Source organism: Larus michahellis, chromosome 1, assembly GCF_964199755.1.
Source record: "Larus michahellis chromosome 1, bLarMic1.1, whole genome shotgun sequence".
Lineage (NCBI taxonomy): Eukaryota > Metazoa > Chordata > Aves > Charadriiformes > Laridae > Larus > Larus michahellis.
In genome coordinates, this window is record NC_133896.1 from 78,004,245 (window position 1) to 78,026,418 (window position 22,174).

At 44.1% G+C, this 22,174-nt stretch overlaps 1 protein-coding gene across 4 annotated transcripts in view; it reads left to right on the top strand.

Annotated features, from left to right (window-relative positions):
• Positions 1-20,652: 20,652 nt before the first annotated feature.
• PRMT8 (protein arginine methyltransferase 8) overlaps positions 20,653-22,174 on the top strand; it is a 72,530-nt gene continuing 71,008 nt past the window's right edge. Inside the window, exons 1-2 of one of the 4 annotated variants that reach the window (XM_074588147.1) lie at positions 20,653-20,902; positions 21,503-21,913. In XM_074588147.1, the coding sequence (XP_074444248.1) occupies positions 21,839-21,913 (75 nt within the window). In that variant the 5' untranslated portion in view covers positions 20,653-20,902; positions 21,503-21,838. Of the gene's footprint in view, positions 20,903-21,142; positions 21,997-22,174 lie in introns of those variants that run through there. The other 3 variants (XM_074588156.1, XM_074588175.1, XM_074588165.1) reach the window with 3 other exon arrangements.

Consider the following 22,174-nt stretch of genomic DNA (forward strand, 5'->3'; position numbering starts at 1 on the left):
GGCTAATTTTTATTCTAACGCTTGGGAAAACTGCACTTTTACAAGACTCTAGTGGCTGAATTCATGAAAATACTTACTTTATAGCCAGCTATGCCAGGTGCTGGGATGAGGAGGAGTGAGACCCAGGCACTTGACACAAGCTGGTCAACAGGATTATTTCATGCCATGAATGTCACATTCAATATAAAATAGAAAGTTTGCTGCATAGTGCTCTCTCTTCCTTGATGGTGGTGGTCCTGATAACTTCTTGCCCTGCTGCCAGACCCCTGAAGCCTTACCTTCCTCCTGAAGCCATAGCACTCACGTGTCTGCATATTCTGCAAACCAAATATGCTTCATTGTCAAATACAATCTTAAAATTTGAAGTACCAAAGAGCAAAGAGTTCTCAAACTGTGCTTTGCAAAAGGAAGAAAGCAGAAGAGATCAAGGGCATGGTCAAGTAGAGTATTGTCAAATAGACTAGCCTAATCTTGGTTACTCCCTAGGGCTGAATGTATTTTATATATTTTTAGATTAGACATTTCAAAATTATTTTGCCTCTCTGAGTGATACTCTGCTATATCTAAAAGCTGTTTTATCTTCAGCACAACTATAGTTGTAAGTGTAAGACAAAAATTCTCACATCTGAAAACACTCTAAAAGGAAAGCAATCATGAATGGTTCTTGTGGCAAGATTTATTGAAGTTTAAGTTTTAATTGTGATATAGGATAGAAATTCAAGTTTGTCCTATAGTTTGTGACCATTGCAGAAGCCTGTGAAAACTGTAAAATAGAAATTACTAATCAGGATATTCCAACATGGCTTGTCACTGTGCTCTGAAGCCTGGTCATCCTGAGCCATCTGTTCCATGTATACTCACAGCTAATTAAAAATATGGTTGCTAAAGACCGCTATGGTTTGAGAAACCCACAACAATTTATTGTCGTTTACACAACTATTCTATCACCTGATGACCCCTCCCCACTCAGGAAGGGGAATTGGGGAAAACCAAGGAAACATGAGGGCTGAAATATAAATAGATTAAATAGGATACTAACTAATTAACATTAATAATACTAAAGAACCAGTATTGTTCCCGATACCAATATAAAAGGATTCTATTCAGCCAATTATATGAGTAGAAAGCTGTGCACACCCAGCAGGTATGGAAGGTATGGGTTTTTACAATGATATTACAAATATCATTGTAATATCTGATGATGTCCTATTACAGTACCTGAAATGATAATCCAGGCGGTCTCTCCCATCCTTGTGTCATGTCGAATAAGTGCTTTAAATAATGCTTTGCCCTTAGTGAGACTTTTGTATTGTGTCTAAACATGTACAACACAAAACATGTACTGCCATCAACTAATTCTCCACACCCCAAAATGCAGGATAATATTATAGGTTAATATTAACTTAGATATTAATATTATAGAATGCAAAACTGGAAGACAGATAAAATCATCTATTAAATTGGGGCAGAGGCAAGATGAAAATCTAATGTTTCTAACTATGTGTGTATTTCACCCATAGGTGTTAAAAACTTAAATAAGCTTTCCCATTAAAATTGTTTTTCAAGGTTTATCTTCTGTTTGACCATAATTTGCAGGGACCATTATAGGATTCATGGTGGTTTAAGGTTGTTGTGGTTTTTTTTTATTTATCCTGAAAGCAAAAGACACAGAACAGTGTACTGTTTTTGAGACCAGTATGTCTCAAATTCTTCCTGAGCTTATACTCATACAGAATGAACGTGACCTTTCATATGCCATTTTAAAAAACGTCCCTTAAATTTACTTGTAACATGAATCCTCTGTGTTTTAGATTGCTGTAGGTTTCCTTTCTCCTCCTCACCAAGCTGGTAGTTCTTTGGAAATTGGTACATACATGGATTTACTACTTATAAATCATCATTCGTATTTATTTCCAGAATGTACCAAGCGCAAGGGACAGAATGTGCCACTTCGTTAGATTTTTTGTCATTAAGAGATTACATATTTTGTCAAACCTCTTGCAGATGCCAAGACTGCAGTAAAGATAAGAACATTTTCAATGGAGTTGCAGTGGTTTCCTCTTCTTGTTAAACCCATCCATTTTCTATTCTTGTTGTTTCCACACTGAGTAGGTAGTGTTCCTAATGAAAAAGAATGTATCACACAAGTTAGCTTAGTAGCAAAAAGAGTTCTAATTCTGCATCACTTTTTTTCTAAATCCTCCATTTTTAATTACGTACTGTTTTGATCTAGCAGCTTGAATTTTGTTTCACGTTTTTTCCAGCATGCCAGTTCTTAGGTTTATGGACAGGAAGATCCTGTCAGCTACTGAAATAGTCCTGAAAACTGGCTCTGGCCCAGCCCTCCTGGAATTTGTTGTATGTTGCATCTAATTCACTTGAGGTCTGTGGCACAAGTGTAATGGAAGAATCAGGGAAAAAATGCTTTGCTCTCGTCTACTTAGTGGCAAACTACCAAAGCAGAATCAGAAAGGCAATACCTAGAAAAATGGGGTTCCGAGCTTGACAGGCACCTGTAGGCCATGTGTGTAACAAAAAGAGATAGTATCAAAAGTTCTTTGCTTAAGGAAGCTTGGCCTTGCCTTTAGTAGGACTAGCTATTTTCTTGCTCCCCTTCCCTCTCCCTCCCCCCAGAAGCAAGTTTCACTGTCATCAAACTGTAAACAACTCTGCTGTACTAACTGACTTCTCTACTGACTTCTCTAACTTCAACGAATGACAGCCAATACATTTCCAGAGGGTTTTTATTATGTCAAGCAGGTTTATGAACACTACAAGCAAAACCATTATGCACTGCTCATAAAATGTTTTTTTTTCCCTGAAAGAAAATACAAGTATACCACATATAAAGTTCATGTTCTTCTCAATTTTGTTTCTTTTGCTTCTACCATCTTCTATTTCATTTAGTTTGGAGAAAGAGAGAAGATGGGCACCATTAACACCCAGGACACGCAATATACCTGTGTTATGCAGAGTTTAGTGTAAATAAGACAATTTTCTCTCTGGCAGGGACCACAAATGAAATAGCAGAATCTCTAGATTCTGCCAAAGTCCAGAACCACATCAATTGCCAAAGTCCACAACCAGATCAATAACCCAGGAGGCTGAGCTCTGTTTGCAACCAGAAGAATCATCTTAGGCACCTCACAGTGCTGACTCTACAATATAACCTGGCCAAAGCATGATTGTATTCAATTTATTGGGGACCATCATCAGGCAACACTGTAAAGAAGTATGACTTCATTTTTGCTAAGTTCTACACTGGTTCTGCAAAATAAGCTACATTGCTCTCACCTCATTAAATACATGCAGTACTGATCAAACTTTCTTAGTTTTTATGTTTATGAGACATATAGCAGCATGACTGTCCTGGTTTCAGCTGGAAAGAGTTAATTTTCTTTCTAGTGATTGCTGTGAAAGGAATGTCAATAATGCATATTGTTTTAGTTGTTGCTAAGTAAAGCTGAGACTGAGCATAGACAGAACAATGGAATAGTCTGTACCATAGATGTCATGTTTACTATATAAATGGGGGTTAGCATGGCTGGGGGAAGAATCTGAAACCACTGCTCGGTTAGGTGCCAATTCACCAATTTACCAGGAGGTGAGAGTGACTTGTGTCTTGTATATTCTATTATTATTATTATTATTATTAATGTTGTTGTTGCTGCTGCTGCTGCTGCTTTTGCTATTTTCGTTTTCTGATATTGTTCTATTGAACTGTCTTTATCTCAGCCCACGAGGTTCCCTTCCCTTCCCTTCCCTTCCCTTCCCTTCCCTTCCCTTCCCTTCCCTTCCCTTCCCTTCCCTTCCCTTCCCTTCCCTTCCCTTCCCTTCCCTTCCCTTCCCTTCCCTTCCCTTCCCTTCCCTTCCCTTCCCTTCCCTTCCCTTCCCTTCCCTTCCCTTCCTTTCCCTTCCCTTCCCTTCCCTTCCCTTCCCTTCCCTTCCCTTCCCTTCCCTTCCCTTCCCTTCCCTTCCCTTCCCTTCCCTTCCCTTGCCCTCCCCCATCTTTTCTCCCTCTTCTCCTTCTGAAGGGAAGGGGGAGAACTGTGCAAGTGGCTGTGTGGTCTTAGCTGCCAGCTGCGGTTAAACCATGTCAAGGACTTGCTGTATAAGACAGTTATGGAAGAGAAATCAAGAAGACAGACAGCTATTTGCCAGACCTGACACAGCCATGGAGCGATTTTCATAGATCTTTCAGTTAAAATGCTTTACAAGTGTGCTCCCAAAGCTGTATGCATATCACTGAAGAAGGCAAATAAATACCTCCAGCATTTTCCAATCTGGAAAGAAATCCATAGTCTATCCCTCAACAAAGGTGAGAGGAAAGGAAAGAAAAGAAAAAAAAAATAAAGGAAGTTTGAGAATGGGTGAAAAACAGAAAGTGACAGAAACCAAGACAACAGAGTGCCTGCCATTGGGCAAAGAAAGGAGCTGAGTAACCTCTCTCACTTGTCGCAACTTCATCTGTGGTCTAGTTAAATTCCTTTAACCCTATGTGACACAGCAATTAAAAAGTTTAAGCACAGACTGCAGCCTAAGAAGAAACAAATAAGATTTGATACTTACAAAGCAACAAAACATCTTGTTTGAATGAATAGCGATATTTTTACTTATCTGGTCTTCACCTCAGACTTGCTAAGTATGTTATAATCTAGCAGGAGAGAAAAGCAAGGCAGATGAAAGAGAAATGGATCTTTCATTTAAATATAGAAATTCCATTTCAGATTCCAGCAAACAATATAAGGCAGAAGGCAGGTTTCTTCTCAGAAAGGAAAGTTTCTTAAAAGCTATCACACTAGAGCAGAAAGTGACAAGATAGAATGGAAGCTGGTGATGTGCATTTCATTTCAGTAAATAATCAGGTTCATGATTCTGAGAGTGTTACTTAATTTTCCTTCTGATAAACTGTGTGCCCAGATACAATGTTCTCTACCCATTGATAGTTTATGGGGGTTGGCATTATAAGGACGTTTAGCTCTTCAAACAAAATTACATGCCATCTCTCCTCTGAGCACTCAAGAACAGAATGCAAGCAACAGTATTCTCTCAGCATATATTTTCTGTGAAAACATTGGCTGCACTTACCAAATCAGCTTGGTATAAGAGTGTAGATATATAATCTTTTTTCAAGGCTTCAGGAGTAATATGGAAGAGAAAGCAAGAAGACAGACAGCTATTTGCCAGACCTGACAGAGCCATCCAATTGATTTTCATGGATCTTCCCAAAGCACACAGAATCACAGAATCACTGAAGCTGGAAAAGACCTCTGGAAATCATCTAGTCCAACCCCCAACTCAAAGTACTGTCAGCTACAGAAAGTTGCTTGGGGCCATTTATAGCCATGTTTTGAATATGTCTGTCCTGGTTCCAGCGGGTATAGTGTTAATTCTCCCCAGGCTCTGGCAGGTACACAAGTATTCCATCCTGTGTGAGCCATACCCAGTCTGTAGCTGACAGGGCAGGGGGCAGGAAGTCCCTTTGGGGACGGGCTGGGGGTCCTGGGTCTGATCGGTGAGCTGTGGTACAGTAATCGTGTTTGTATATTCCTCTATCTGTGTTATTGCTCTTGTTTTCTTGTTCCCTTTGCTGTTCTGTCTCAACCCACAAGTTTTGCCTTTTTCTTCCCATTCTTCTCCGTGGCGGGGCGAGTTCGAGACAACAGCATATGGTTCTTTGTTGCCAAACCATGACAGTCCTTTTTGACACAGGGGGTGACACTTTCCCCACCTCTTTTGCCTCCCTTTTCTCCTTCAGGCCAGGAATGACAGATTTTGAGAATTTTGAATATCCGTGGGGTGCTCAAACCAGCATGTTCCGTCTCCTGAATGTGTTCCAGGTCTTGTTTAGGATTGGTTTGGTGAAGAAGAGGTCAAGGGGTAACCAGTAGTGGCTTTAAGGATTGTAACTAGGATGAGCCAAACTCCTCTTTGTACAGTCAGATAATACAAAAAAAGGAAAACAGCCCTTTTAATATTAGCAAAATATTAAAATTAGCAAAAGTTAGCAAATTAGTAAAACATTCAATATTAGCAAAAGAAATGTCTCGTCATATAAAAAACCCTAACCTTTCCTTGTGCTTTATACATCAAGGAAAGCCTTTTTTTTTTCAGTTGCATATCTGTGCCTGAGTGAAATATCGGATCTGCTAAAGATAAAGCTAAGGACATACATTAACAGAACACCTTTTTCCTCTGATAAAAACTTTCTCCCCAAAATAATCTTTTGGGGACGAAGATGGAATAAAGTTGCAGCTGTGATGATTCCAATTGAAATAGGTAAGAATTACTTCAAACATTGACAATCTGGCATCCTTTCAAGTAGGAGACCATAGCAGTGCTCCAGTCGATCAATGGACAGGAAGTATAAGGATAAATAAGGAGAGGAAGAGAAAATAAGAATACGGAAGGAGGTCAGGTGGAGGACTGTCAGAGAAGGTGAAAAAGCATGTAGCAAAGTTCTGCATAGGGAAGCACAGGGTAGCCATGGTAGGCAAAGAAAAGCAGTGATGAAAAGTCTGAAGACAGGAGAAGGTAAAATAGAATAGCACTTTGTGTCACAGATAATATTCATGTGGCCTGGATCAATGTTGAACTGTTACATTTATTACACGGTGTCCTGGTTCCACCAGGGATAGGGTTAATTCTCCCCAGGCACCAGCATGGACACATGTATTCCACCCCATGTGAGCCATGCCCACTCTGAGATGCCGGGGGAGGGGGCAGGAAGTTGCCACGGGGGAGCGGGCTGGGGCATCCCGGGTCCGGTCGTGAGCGGTGGTTCCGTAATCGTGTTTGTACATTCCTCTGTCCGTGTTGTTGTTGTTGTTTTCTTGTTCCCTTTGCTGTTCTGTTAAACTGCCTTTGTCTCAACCCATGAGTTTTGCCTTTTTCTTCCCATTCTTCCCTGTGGGAGGGGAAGCTTGAGAGAGTGGCACGTGGTTCTTTGTTGCCGTCTGAGGCCAAACCACGACACACTGGCATTTTCTGTCATATAAAACAAAGTCCTTTCATTGGGTCTTCCAAACCCTCCTGCCATCTATTTCTGCAGGTTTGGCCATCTCTTCCCCAATCACTTAGTCACAGGTCAGAAAGAGGATTAAACCAGGAAATGTCACCTTTCTTAATACCTTGCATCTTGATGAAAGGAAGAAAACAGGTCATAATCAACCTGGAAAAGACACTCTCGCTTTGCTTTGACCTCAGACTTTAGCAGAAAGACTGGGCAAGAAAGAAACGTGCCTTTCTTCCTTATTGTTTGTTTAGAAAAGTGGGGAAGGACTTTCCACAGAGACTGGAAGGAACCATTGGGCTATAAACCCACTTCCTAGTGAAATGAGAAAATACTGTAGCAAAAATCTATTGCTGCTCCAAAATCCCTACCAATTTTTTTTTTGTTATCTGATCAAAGCAAGACATGGGGCAGGATCCTTTTGAAGTATCATTTTGCATTGTTCTTTCAAGTTAATAGCACTATATGAATTCATAACAGCTGTGATATTTGCCCTCTAAACGAAAAACTGTGATAACTGATGAGCCAAGGCTAACTAGTTCTCATAATATTTTTAGGTTTTTTTTCTTTTCTTCTGCAATCTTGAGAAATTTACTGGTTTTGAGTGATGTTCAGTCTTTACCTGCTGTTGAAGGTGATATAGTTGGTCAGAAGGTCACAGTGATTTCCTTTGCCTCAAAACATACATCATGTTTGGCATTTTCTCCAATCTCTTCATGCATCTTCTATCCCGACTATGTCTCTCAAAAATGACAGTAGGTCAAATATTTCTCTTATTTCCTGCAGTTCTCAAATGTTCATTCTGAAGATTCTGAAGTGAATTCTAATTGACACCGTGGATTTAAATATTTTATTTATGCTGTTCCTTCCTGGTCCTTTAGCTTTCCTCATTAACTTCTTTTTCCCATGTATCATCATCTTCTTGTCCTTCTTCATGAACACTAACACATTCCAGCTTTCTCCTGGGAATCACTGCAGTTTTCAACCATTGATGCTAGGTTTGAGTGCGGAAGGGTCTATCAGAAGATAACTGATCTGAGATGCCCACTGCCACAAGCCAAGAATATAATAGAATAATAGAATGATTATAATTGGAAGGGACCTTAAAGATCATCTAGTGCTAACCCCCTGCCATGGGCAGGGACACCTTCCTTTAGAAGGTTTAGAAGTTGCTCAAGGCCGCATCCAACCTGGCCTTGAACACTTCTAGGGATGGGGCATCCACAGCTTCTCTGGGCAACCTGTACCAGTGTCTCACCACCCTCACAGTAAAGAATTTCTTCCTAATATCTAATCTAAATCTCACCGCTTTCAGTTTGAAACTGTTACCCCTCATCCTATCGCTACGGTCCCTGACAAAGAGTCCCTCCCCATCTTTCCTGTAGGCCCCATTTAGGTACTGGAAGGCTGCTATAAGGTCTCCCTGTAGCCTTTTCTTCTCCAGGCTCAACAACCCCAACTCTCTCAGCCTGTCTTCAGAGGAGAGGTGCTCTAGCCCTCTGATCATCTTTGTGGCCCTTTTCTGCACTCGCTCCAGCATATCCATGTCCTTATAGGGAAGCTTAGGAAGAGTGGGCTTGATGAATGGACAGTAAGGTGGATAGATAAGTGGTTGAAAGACAGAGCTCAGAGGGTAGTGATTAGGGGCACAGAATCTAGTTGGAGGTCAGGGACGAGTGGTGTTCCCCAGGGGTCAGTACTGGGTCCAGTCCTCTTCAATATATTCATCAGTGACCTGGATGAGGGGATAGAGTGCACCCTCAGCAAGTTCGCCGATGACACAAAGCTGCGGCGGGTGGCTGACACACCAGAAGGCTGTGACGCCATACAGAGAGACCTGGCCAGGCTAGAGTTGGGCAAAGAGGAACCTTATGAAATTCAATAAGGGCAAGTGTAGGGTGCTGCACCTGGGGAGGAATAACCCCATGCACCAGTACAGGTTGGGGGCTGACCTGCTGGAGAGCAGCTCATCTGAAAGAGACCTGGAAGTCCTCGTGGACAACAGGATGACCATGAGCCAGCAATGTGCCCTTGTGGCCAAGAAGGCCAATGGCATCCTGGGGTGCATCAAGAACAGTGTGTCAAGCAGGTCGAGGGAGGTCATCCTCCCCCTCTACTCTGCCTTGGTGAGGCCGCACCTGGAGTACTATGTCCAGTTCTGGGCTCCCCAGTTCAAGAAGGACAGGGAACTACCGGAGACGGTGCAGCGGAGAGCTACCAAGATGATGAGGGGACTGGAGCACCTCTCTTATGAAGAAAGGCTGAGGGATTTGGGTCTCTTCAGTCTGGAAAAAAGATGGCTGAGGGGGGACCTTATCAACACCTATAAATACTTAAAGGGCGAGCGTCAGGAGGATGGGGCCAGGCTCTTTTCAGTGGTGCCCAGGGACAGGACAAGAGGTAATGGGCACAAACTTGAGCATAGGAAGTTCCACCTAAACATGAGGAGGAACTTCTTTCCTGTGAGGGTGGCAGAGCACTGGCACAGGCTGCCCAGAGAGGTGGTGGAGTCTCCTTCTCTGGAGACATTCAGAACCCGCCTGGACGCGTTCCTGTGCAACCTGCTCTAGGTGACCCTGCTCTGGCAGGGGGGTTGGACTAGATGATCTCCAGAGATCCCTTCCGACCCTATGATTCTATGATTCTTATGGACATGGCTCCGGATCTGGACACAGTAGTCCAGGTGGGGTCTCATGAGAACTGATTAGAGGGGGAGAATCACCTCCCTCGAACTGCTGGCCATGCTTCTTTTGATGCAGACCAGGATGTGGTTGGCTTTCTGGGCTGTGAGCACACATTGCCGGCTCATGTTGAGCTTCTCATCAACCGACACTCCCAAGTCTTTCTTCTCAGGGCTGTTCTCAATCCATTCTCCACCCAGACTGTATTTGAGCTTGGGATTGCCCCAACCCATGTGCGTGACCCTGCACTTGGCCTTGTTGAATTTCATGAGGTTTGCACAGGCCCTCTGGATGCCATCCCTTCCCTCCAACATGTTGACCACACCACACAGCTTGATGCCATTGGCAGACTTGCTGAGGGTACACTCAGTCCCACTGTCCATGTCACTGACAAAGATGTTAAACAGCACCAGTCCCAGTTCCGACCCCTGAGGAACACCAGTTGCCACTGGTTGCCACTTGGACATCGAGCCCTTGACCGCAACCCTTTGAGTACAACCATCCAGCCAACTCTTTATCCACCAAGTGGTCCATCCATCAAATCCATGTCATTCCAATCCTCCACCTGGGCACACCTTTTGCAGGCAGGTCTGCCACCTATCCCTGCCCCAGGAGAAAGGTCGAGGCACCTCCTGCAGTCTGACTATATATGTCCGGGGCTCAGATAATTCAGTGTTAATTTATAGAAACCTTGTCATGAACTGAACCCTTAGCTATGCTTACAGATAATGAAACAGCAGAGAACTACCTTGTCCCTTGCAAATTCATCACCAGAATGTTTATATTTTTATAAGGTTGTAGACTTAATTTTATTTACGAACAGAAACTCTATTTTGCAGTCAAAAACTGAAAACTTAATCTAAATTTAACCAAAATGTTCCTTCCATTTTTTTTTTCATTGTGATTGCTAAACTCTTAAGAAGTTGTAACTGGGTCAGCTAGAAGTCCTACTCTAACAACTTCTATAAAGGCCACTGAAGTGGGTCTCCAATCCTCTGTGGATTAGAGGAACTAAGCAGGTTACTGAAAATTGAGATTACTCCAATGGCAGAGATAAATGGGCATAATATCATGGTATTTTAGATGCTGACCTGCATAAGTCATTGGACAGCTTTTTCAGTTTGAACCTAGCTTTTTGAACCATTACAAATCACACGCACTCAGAACAGACAACAAAATACCTCTGAAGTTTGATAGCAAAGTCATCTTCAAGTTATGAGGGGCCTAAGAAATAATATGAGAATATTTTCCCAGATAACGTAAGAAAACCATGGATATACTGGAGTGAGTCCACTGAAGGGTCACAAAAATTATTAAGTAACCGGAGGGCTTTCTCATATGAATATAAGCTTACAGCGCTTGATGGGAGAGGTGGTAAAAAAGATGGAGAGAGACTCTTCTCAGTGGTACCCAGCAAAAGGACAATAGGAAATGGGCAAAAATTGAAATACAGGACATAAAAACATAAGGAAACCCCCTTTGTTAATGTGAGATTGCCCAAAAAGGTTTGTTTCGGAGTCTTCTGCCTTAGACATCGTTGCAGTTTAACCTCAGACGGCAACAAAGAACCACATGCTTTGCTGCAAGCAGGACTTCCTGCCCCTTCCCTGGCAGCTGCTGGCTACAGACTGGGCATGGCTCACATGGGATGGAATACCTGTGTCCCCTGCCAGATCCTGGGGAAAATTAACCCTATCCCTGCCAGAACCAGGACACAGGTGAAGTCAACCAAGTGTAGAGAAGTGAGTTAAGCAATAAGATCAAAGCAAAGGGAGAAAGTCTTTTCCATGTTGATTATGACCTGTCTTCTTCCTTTCATCAAGATGCAAGGTATTGTTGGAATACCAACGAATATTGTTGGAATAGAAGAATACAGGCTCTTCATGAAGGACAAGCAGGGGAGATGAGGAGAGTGTATTGCCCTCTACATGAATCACCAGCTGGAGTGCATGGAGCTTCACTTGGGGACAGATGAGGAACTGACTGAGAATTTGTGGGTCACGGTTAAAGGGAGGGCAGGGACAAGTGGTGTTATAGTGGGGGTCTGCCACCTGCCCAGGAAGACTGAGAGAATGAGACCCTCTAAAGACAGACAGGAGCAGCCTCACGTTCACAAACCCTGGTCCTCATGGGGGACTTCAATCACCCTGATACCTGTTGGAGGGACAACACAGCAGGGCATAAGCAATCCAGGAGGTTCCTGGAGTGTGTCAATGATAGCTTCATTCTCTAGATAGTGGAAGAGCCAATGAGGAGAAGTGCCATGCTGTACCTTGTTCTTACCAACAAGGAGGGGCTGGTGGGGAATGTGAAGCTCAAGGGTAGCCTTGGCTGTAGTGACCATGAAATGGTGGAGTTCAAGATCCTCAGGGCACCAAGCAGGGTGGACAGCAAACTCACTACCCTGGACTTCAGGAGAGCAGACTTTGGCCTCTTGATTGACCTGCTTGTCAGGGTAACATGGGAAAAAGTACTGGAGAGGAGAGGGGCCCAAGGAAGCTGGTTAATATTGAAGGATTCACCTCCTCCAAGCTCAGGAGTGATGCATCCCAAGAAAGAAGTCATCAGGCGAAAACGTCAGGAGGCCTGCATGGCTGAAGAAGGAGCTCCTGGACAATCTCAAACAGAAAAAGGAAGCCTACAGAGGGTGGAAGTGAGGATAGGTAGAATTGTCCTCAGGTACCAGTACCAGGGATCAGGTTAGGAAAGCTAAAGCCCAGATAGAGTTCAATCTGGCCAGGGACATCAAGGGCAATAAGGCAGGCTTCTATAGGTATGTCAGTGATAAAAGGAAGACTAGGGAAAATGTGAGCCCTCTACGTAAGAAAATGAGAGACCTGGTCACCCAGGACATGGACAAGGCTGAGGTACTCAATGACTTTTTTTGACTCAGTCTTCACCAGCAAGTGCTCTAGCCATTCTGCCCAAGTCACAGAAGGTAAAGGCAGGGACTGGGAGAATGAGGAACCGCTGCTGTGGGAGAAGGCCAGACTTGAGAACATCTAAGAAACACAAAGGTGCACAAGTCCATGGGACCTGGTGAGATTCATCTGTGGGTCCTGAGGAAACTGGCGTATGAAGTTGACAAGCCACTATCTGTCATATTGAGAAGTTGTGGCAGTGCTGTGAAGTTTCTACTGATTGGAAAAGGGGAAACATAACCCCCATTTTTAAAAAGGGGGAAAAAGGAAGACCCAGGGAGCTACAGACTGGTCAGTCTCACCTCTGTGCCTGGCAAGATCATGGAGCAGATCCTCCTGCAAATCACACTAAGGCAAATGGAAAACAAGGAGGTGATTGGTGACAGCCAACATGGCTTCACTAAAGGCAAGTCATGCCTGAAAAATTTGGTGGCCATCTATGATGGTGTTACAGCATTGGTGGATAAGGGAGGAGCAACTGACATAATCTACCTGGATTTGTACATAGCACTTGACACAGTCCTGCACGACGTCCTTGTCTCTAAATTGGAATGACATGGATTTGATGGATGGACCACTTGGTGGATAAAGAGTTGGCTGGATGGTTGTACTCAAAGGGTTGCGGTCAAGGGCTCGATGTCCAAGTGGCAACCAGTGGCAACTGGTGTTCCTCAGGGGTCGGAACTGGGACTGGTGCTGTTTAACATCTTTGTCAGTGACATGGACAGTGGGACTGAGTGTACCCTCAGCAAGTCTGCCAATGGCATCAAGCTGTGTGGTGTGGTCAACATGTTGGAGGGAAGGGATGGCATCCAGAGGGCCTGTGCAAACCTCATGAAATTCAACAAGGCCAAGTGCAGGGTCACGCACATGGGTTGGGGCAATCCCAAGCTCAAATACAGTCTGGGTGGAGAATGGATTGAGAACAGCCCTGAGAAGAAAGACTTGGGAGTGTCGGTTGATGAGAAGCTCAACATGAGCCGGCAATGTGTGCTCACAGCCCAGAAAGCCAACCACATCCTGGTCTGCATCAAAAGAAGCATGGCCAGCAGTTCGAGGGAGGTGATTCTCCCCCTCTAATCAGTTCTCATGAGACCCCACCTGGACTACTGTGTCCAGATCCGGAGCCATGTCCATAAGAATCATAGAATCATAGGGTCGGAAGGGATCTCTGGAGATCATCTAGTCCAACCCCCCTGCCAGAGCAGGGTCACCTAGAGCAGGTTGCACAGGAACGCGTCCAGGCGGGTTCTGAATGTCTCCAGAGAAGGAGACTCCACCACCTCTCTGGGCAGCCTGTGCCAGTGCTCTGCCACCCTCACAGGAAAGAAGTTCCTCCTCATGTTTAGGTGGAACTTCCTATGCTCAAGTTTGTGCCCATTACCTCTTGTCCTGTCCCTGGGCACCACTGAAAAGAGCCTGGCCCCATCCTCCTGACGCTCGCCCTTTAAGTATTTATAGGTGTTGATAAGGTCCCCCCTCAGCCATCTTTTTTCCAGACTGAAGAGACCCAAATCCCTCAGCCTTTCTTCATAAGAGAGGTGCTCCAGTCCCCTCATCATCTTGGTAGCTCTCCGCTGCACCGTCTCCGGTAGTTCCCTGTCCTTCTTGAACTGGGGAGCCCAGAACTGGACATAGTACTCCAGGTGCGGCCTCACCAAGGCAGAGTAGAGGGGGAGGATGACCTCCCTCGACCTGCTTGACACACTGTTCTTGATGCACCCCAGGATGCCATTGGCCTTCTTGGCCACAAGGGCACATTGCTGGCTCATGGTCATCCTGTTGTCCACGAGGACTTCCAGGTCTCTTTCAGATGAGCTGCTCTCCAGCAGGTCAGCCCCCAACCTGTACTGGTGCATGGGGTTATTCCTCCCCAGGTGCAGCACCCTACACTTGCCCTTATTGAATTTCATAAGGTTCCTCTTTGCCCAACTCTAGCCTGGCCAGGTCTCTCTGTATGGCGTCACAGCCTTCTGGTGTGTCAGCCACCCGCCGCAGCTTTGTGTCATCGGCGAACTTGCTGAGGGTGCACTCTATCCCCTCATCCAGGTCACTGATGAATATATTGAAGAGGACTGGACCCAGTACTGACCCCTGGGGAACACCACTCGTCCCTGACCTCCAACTAGATTCTGTGCCCCTAATCACTACCCTCTGAGCTCTGTCTTTCAACCACTTATCTATCCACCTTACTGTCCATTCATCAAGCCCACTCTTCCTAAGCTTCCCTATAAGGACATGGATATGCTGGAGCGAGTGCAGAAAAGGGCCACAAAGATGATCAGAGGGCTAGAGCACCTCTCCTCTGAAGACAGGCTGAGAGAGTTGGGGTTGTTGAGCCTGGAGAAGAAAAGGCTACAGGGAGACCTTATAGCAGCCTTCCAGTACCTAAATGGGGCCTACAGGAAAGATGGGGAGGGACTCTTTGTCAGGGACCGTAGCGATAGGATGAGGGGTAACAGTTTCAAACTGAAAGCGGTGAGATTTAGATTAGATATTAGGAAGAAATTCTTTACTGTGAGGGTGGTGAGACACTGGTACAGGTTGCCCAGAGAAGCTGTGGATGCCCCATCCCTAGAAGTGTTCAAGGCCAGGTTGGATGCGGCCTTGAGCAACTTCTAAACCTTCTAAAGGAAGGTGTCCCTGCCCATGGCAGGGGGTTAGCACTAGATGATCTTTAAGGTCCCTTCCAATTATAATCATTCTATTATTCTATTATATTCTTGGCTTGTGGCAGTGGGCATCTCAGATCAGTTATCTTCTGATAGACCCTTCCGCACTCAAACCTAGCATCAATGGTTGAAAACTGCAGTGATTCCCAGGAGAAAGCTGGAATGTGTTAGTGTTCATGAAGAAGGACAAGAAGATGATGATACATGGGAAAAAGAAGTTAATGAGGAAAGCTAAAGGACCAGGAAGGAACAGCATAAATAAAATATTTAAATCCACGGTGTCAATTAGAATTCACTTCAGAATCTTCAGAATGAACATTTGAGAACTGCAGGAAATAAGAGAAATATTTGACCTACTGTCATTTTTGAGAGACATAGTCGGGATAGAAGATGCATGAAGAGATTGGAGAAAATGCCAAACATGATGTATGTTTTGAGGCAAAGGAAATCACTGTGACCTTCTGACCAACTATATCACCTTCAACAGCAGGTAAAGACTGAACATCACTCAAAACCAGTAAATTTCTCAAGATTGCAGAAGAAAAGAAAAAAAACCTAAAAATATTATGAGAACTAGTTAGCCTTGGCTCATCAGTTATCACAGTTTTTCGTTTAGAGGGCAAATATCACAGCTGTTATGAATTCATATAGTGCTATTAACTTGAAAGAACAATGCAAAATGATACTTCAAAAGGATCCTGCCCCATGTCTTGCTTTGATCAGATAACAAAAAAAAAATTGGTAGGGATTTTGGAGCAGCAATAGATTTTTGCTACAGTATTTTCTCATTTCACTAGGAAGTGGGTTTATAGCCCAATGGTTCCTTCCAGTCTCTGTGGAAAGTCCTTCCCCACTTTTCTAAACAAACAATAAGGAAGAAAGGCACGTTTCTTTCTTGCCCAGTCTTTCTGCTAAAGTCTGAGGTCAAAGCAAAGCGAGAGTGTCTTTTCCAGGTTGATTATGACCTGTTTTCTTCCTTTCATCAAGATGCAAGGTATTAAGAAAGGTGACATTTCCTGGTTTAATCCTCTTTCTGACCTGTGACTAAGTGATTGGGGAAGAGATGGCCAAACCTGCAGAAATAGATGGCAGGAGGGTTTGGAAGACCCAATGAAAGGACTTTGTTTTATATGACAGAAAATGCCAGTGTGTCGTGGTTTGGCCTCAGACGGCAACAAAGAACCACGTGCCACTCTCTCAAGCTTCCCCTCCCACAGGGAAGAATGGGAAGAAAAAGGCAAAACTCATGGGTTGAGACAAAGGCAGTTTAACAGAACAGCAAAGGGAACAAGAAAACAACAACAACAACACGGACAGAGGAATGTACAAACACGATTACGGAACCACCGCTCACGACCGGACCCGGGATGCCCCAGCCCGCTCCCCCGTGGCAACTTCCTGCCCCCTCCCCCGGCATCTCAGAGTGGGCATGGCTCACATGGGGTGGAATACATGTGTCCATGCTGGTGCCTGGGGAGAATTAACCCTATCCCTGGTGGAACCAGGACACCGTGTAATAAATGTAACAGTTCAACATTGATCCAGGCCACATGAATATTATCTGTGACACAAAGTGCTATTCTATTTTACCTTCTCCTGTCTTCAGACTTTTCATCACTGCTTTTCTTTGCCTACCATGGCTACCCTGTGCTTCCCTATGCAGAACTTTGCTACATGCTTTTTCACCTTCTCTGACAGTCCTCCACCTGACCTCCTTCCGTATTCTTATTTTCTCTTCCTCTCCTTATTTATCCTTATACTTCCTGTCCATTGATCGACTGGAGCACTGCTATGGTCTCCTACTTGAAAGGATGCCAGATTGTCAATGTTTGAAGTAATTCTTACCTATTTCAATTGGAATCATCACAGCTGCAACTTTATTCCATCTTCGTCCCCAAAAGATTATTTTGGGGAGAAAGTTTTTATCAGAGGAAAAAGGTGTTCTGTTAATGTATGTCCTTAGCTTTATCTTTAGCAGATCCGATATTTCACTCAGGCACAGATATGCAACTGAAAAAAAAAAGGCTTTCCTTGATGTATAAAGCACAAGGAAAGGTTAGGGTTTTTTATATGACGAGACATTTCTTTTGCTAATATTGAATGTTTTACTAATTTGCTAACTTTTGCTAATTTTAATATTTTGCTAATATTAAAAGGGCTGTTTTCCTTTTTTTGTATTATCTGACTGTACAAAGAGGAGTTTGGCTCATCCTAGTTACAATCCTTAAAGCCACTACTGGTTACCCCTTGACCTCTTCTTCACCAAACCAAGCAAGCCCAACTCTCCTCAAAGGTTAGTGTCTAGAGACCATCATAGTAGTCTTTCACTGAACTATCTCCAATGTTTCCACCTCCCTCTTGAACCAGGGGACCAACCCCTGGACATAGAATCTAAGATGCAGTCTCACCAGTGCCAAGGAGCGAGAGAATCATACTTCCCTTGCTCTAATGGACACTTTCCATTTAATGTAGATATCTATACAGTTTACCTTTTATGCAGTCAGAAAGCATGATGAGTTTTAGTCAACCTAGCTCCACCCCCACCCAGAAACCGACCAGATGCTTTCCATCAAGACTGCTATGCAATTTCTCAGTCTGTACCAATGCACAGGATCATCTCACCTCAACTGCAGACATTTGGATTTCATTCAAGCTAATGACAAAGCTGGCAACAAGTCTGAATATTCTGAGGGCCAGCACAGTATTATTGCCACACTCAGCAGGCAGCCAAGCAGCCTCAACCACAGCTGCTATTATTGGAAATCTGAAGTAACAAAATCTTCCCTTTCCATTTTCTCTTCAGCACCACTCTACTCCATTTGTAACACTTTGTGACCTTCACATGTACTTATCCATTTTATATTTAAATTCAGAAGATACTTTTGACATCTCCTGACTTTGTTATAAATGCACTTTTACTACCATGACATTTTCTTCATGAGAGTACTCTTTTTCTTGAGATCTAACAAAACGAGATCAGAAATATGTTCCCAAGCTCAGTTGCAATAGTCAACTCTCACCTCTACATAATCACAGATGTCAGCAGGATCTGTATTCCCCTGTCTGAGGGCAGAATTTATCCCCTGAAGAGTATGAAAGCTCATATTCCTCAGGTTCAGTGTTCCTGTGAATTTCAGTATAAACAGGAACTTGCACTGAGGCCCGTATTCGAACTGAAGGACTGGCAAAGTATCTGTGTGTAAACACACCGCTTTCAGCCTCTTAACTGATATTGCTAAAGTATTCTTGCAAGGAATAACTTCTACCCATGACTGATTAAAAATAGTTCCTTTGGGATAAAACAGATCAGAGCAAATGGTGTGTGTTTTCGAAGCAGTTTCCTCAATCACATATAGAACATAAAAGGAGGAGTAAGCACACCAACCATCTGACAGATTTCCAAAGGAGTTCAGGACCAAGACATTCATCCTTATGCTGGAAACCATGATACTGGAAGGTTTTCCTGGTATCTGTAAAGCACCAGCAACACACTGAAGGATGAGCAGTCAGGTGTCATCTGTGTTGACAAATAGGTGGAAGAGGATAAAACAGGTGCCAGGGCAAGTCATGCAGTATCTGAAGCAGAAGAAGGATATATTAAATCTCTGACTGCCAGTTTTGCCAGTTGCTGAGTGCTTTTGAAAATCTGATGCCTCATTTAGCTGACTAAAGAGTGATTGAGATGTACCAGAAATACAGACCCAGCTGTCAGAGCAAACTGAAAAATATGTCCTGGAGTAGTTTTGAAAAATCTAATTCTTTTTCGCTGCATAGAACACTGGTTTATTTTAAAAGATTTAATCAGGCTAAGTTTAGCTGTGTGTATCACCTGAAAATAGAGAAGACACACTAAAACTATGTAGGTTAGCCCAAATGTATGCTGACTAAAACTTCATGCACTCACTAATGACCAGATACAACATAGCAGAGAAAAAGATTCTGACAAAGTTTGCAGAGACATTAGATTTTTATTTGCAGATTATTTTTTTCCTTATCCGTCTACCTAGAAATTGAAGTACTTAATGAGAAAGAATTCCATAGCCCAAGACTGTGAGGGTAGCTTTGGAACACTCTAAAATAGTTTATATAGGCAATGTCTATAAGGGTTTTCATGTTTGAAGGGTTTTAAGAGCTTCTAGAGCTCTATTAATGTCCCAAAGAAAAGAGGGGATGGTCCGCTTCTACTTCTGTCATTATTTGAGTCTCCTGCCTAGAAGGTGTGAAATAAAACTATACTTTATAAACAAGGGAGGTGTGGATGATTATTGAAAAAAATAGCGGTGCGGAGCTAATGAAAGAACTTGAGGTGTTAGAATAAATGTTAGCTGAAAGGAATAGCAGGAAATCAGAGGCTTGTGAAAAATTGAATGATCAAATGGCTCTGCAAAGTATCTCACAGAATTCCAGTCTCAAGCTGTAAGGCACGTGTGTCTATAACATACTCTCATATTCTGAAACCTTTTCATATGGTACCATTGTGCCCTACATGGCACACAGTCATTGTCACTTGACATTTCAGCATACCACACATCTTCCACTTCCCTGTGTTGCTTACTTTTATGTGATTTATTAGAAATCCCTGAAATTTATTGCATATCTACTGATCCGTGTCTGAACAAGAATTTGTCAGTGTCACTCAAGTAAAATGGAGAAATTTGCTTAATTTAATTTTCTTGGCCTCACCTCCTGATCCCCATGGAGTAGGAGAATAATTTTGCTCTCTGCTCTTTAATTTGCATTCTCTATCTCCATTCCCTGACCCTCAGGAATATTTCAGCCTCCTGTGTGCCCAGGGACCTACTGTTGTTTTGGCAGTACTTCATGGTATGTCTGGTATATCCTCATGGTCATCTGGTATATCCTCAGAGGTCATCTGAGGATAAAGTCTAATTAAAACATATTAAAATAGACAGCAGGGGACAAAAATTCAAAACCCCAGATCTATCATAATCTGTTACTGATCTAGCATGTGAGCTGGCTATGTGCTTAAAATATGCATTGAAAGTAATCTTTCAAACGTCTTCTTCAGGTCTCCATTAGCACCCCCAGAGGAAACAATTTCAAACTGTTCAGAAAGCAGCAGTCCTGTTCTGGTCCTTGAAATCCTTCGAACACACACCCACACACCAGCATTATTTTCTCACCTCCTCCGTATAAAAACAAAACAGAAACGTGAGAACAGTGGGCTGGAGATGGAGCTGCGGAAAGTGAAGTTGGAAGGATTAATTATATAATACGCCCCCTCTCCCGCCCTTACCCACAGCAACACAAGTGAGGTAAACCTAATCCACCCAGCTGACAACCCAGAACTAGAAAGCGCACGGAGGAGTGAAAGCAAGATAAACGTGTGGGGAAGGTGGCAATGCACTCCCACAGTGGAATACGTCATTAGGAAAATGCTAAAAAGAAGTTCAAGAACCTTTAGCCCTTTCCCTCCCTAGCAAGACCTTTCCCTCCGCCCCTTCCTCCCCCAGCTTTTTCAGCAGGAGCTGCAGCCGGATGGGGACTGTAGTTCTACAGTTCATGGCTAGCTGATGGAGTGTGGATCCTGCTGAAAAACTTCACCTAAAACAGAAGCTGGGAGCACACGCACGAGAAGATATATTAAGAAAGCAGGTTTGCTACTTAACTCGGAGGAAAGAAGCTGGAGCAGGCTTCTTCAGTTGCCCTTTAAGAACCTTGCCGAGAGTCCTTTCAAAGAAAAGCGTTGCTGATTCCAAAGAAGAGGAGGGATGGGGAAGAAAAGAAACTGTGCATGTTGTGTGAAAGGGAGACAACGTGTGTGTGTGTCCATGTGAATGCGTGCTTGTGTGTTAGAGGGTGGAGGCGAGGGGTGGGGGGAGCTTGGTAGAATGTGGGGTTTTTTCTACAAAAGACACGTGAATGTAATTCCCAGAAAAGGGCACCAAGCTCTGCCCAAGAGCAGAAGGGATAGGATAAGGGAAGGGAAGGGAGAGGGAGAAGGGATTACTATTTCAGAAGACATTCATAGAAAGAGGGTAGCAAATTCTGTGACCATCTTTAAAGGAAGTTTCCTGGGACCTCGAGAGAAAGAAAGAAGCCTAAAGAAGGAAAATAAAGGGCTATGATTTCCTTGTCCTGTTGCTTTGTCTCTGGCTCCCTCTGCCTCTGGAAGAGTAGCCACAGGACACAAAGATGCCCAGCTGGTCACTGCACGCCCAAGTTCAGCTTATTTGGTGCTTCTCTCCTGTTTAGCCCGACTGTTTTCTCAGAAGGGGAGGACTCACAGCCCGACAGCCTTTTAGTTTAACCTGAAGAGTGTGTGCTGCCTCTCTCTGCCCATCCCAAGAGCTCGCTGGAGGTGGAGAAGAGGGGAGAAAGAGGAGGACTTGAAAGTGCCCGAGGAGCTCCCGATGCTAAGAGCAGACAAACATTCCCGTGGACGACGCAGAAAGGACAAAGCTGGCTGATTTATTGCCATTTTCCATATAATTTTTCTCCCTATTCTTTGGCGCACACCAGTGTTTAGAGATCTTTGAAAACACAAAACAAAACACCAACCTCCAAGCCCCAACCCCCTGGCTAGCTCTTATGGGAATGAAACACTCCTCCCGCTGCCTGCTCCTGAGGAGGAAAATGGCGGAGAACGCTGCCGACAGCACCGAGGTAAGGACGCGAGGAAGAGCCCGGCGCCCGAGCTCCCCCAGCCCCGAGCACAGATCCCTTAGCAGAAGCAGCAGTAAGGGCAGGTAAACTTTCCAGGCTCCTTCGGCTAGCCCCTGTCTCCGTTGCTGCCATGATTTCCTGCATGCTCCCCCCCCCCGCCCCCGTTCCGCCTAGGCAGAGAACTTGGCACCCCGCTGAACCCTCCTGTCGCTCGGGCTGCTTCCCGGAAGCCGCCGCTTTACGGCTGGTTCCCCGAGAAGT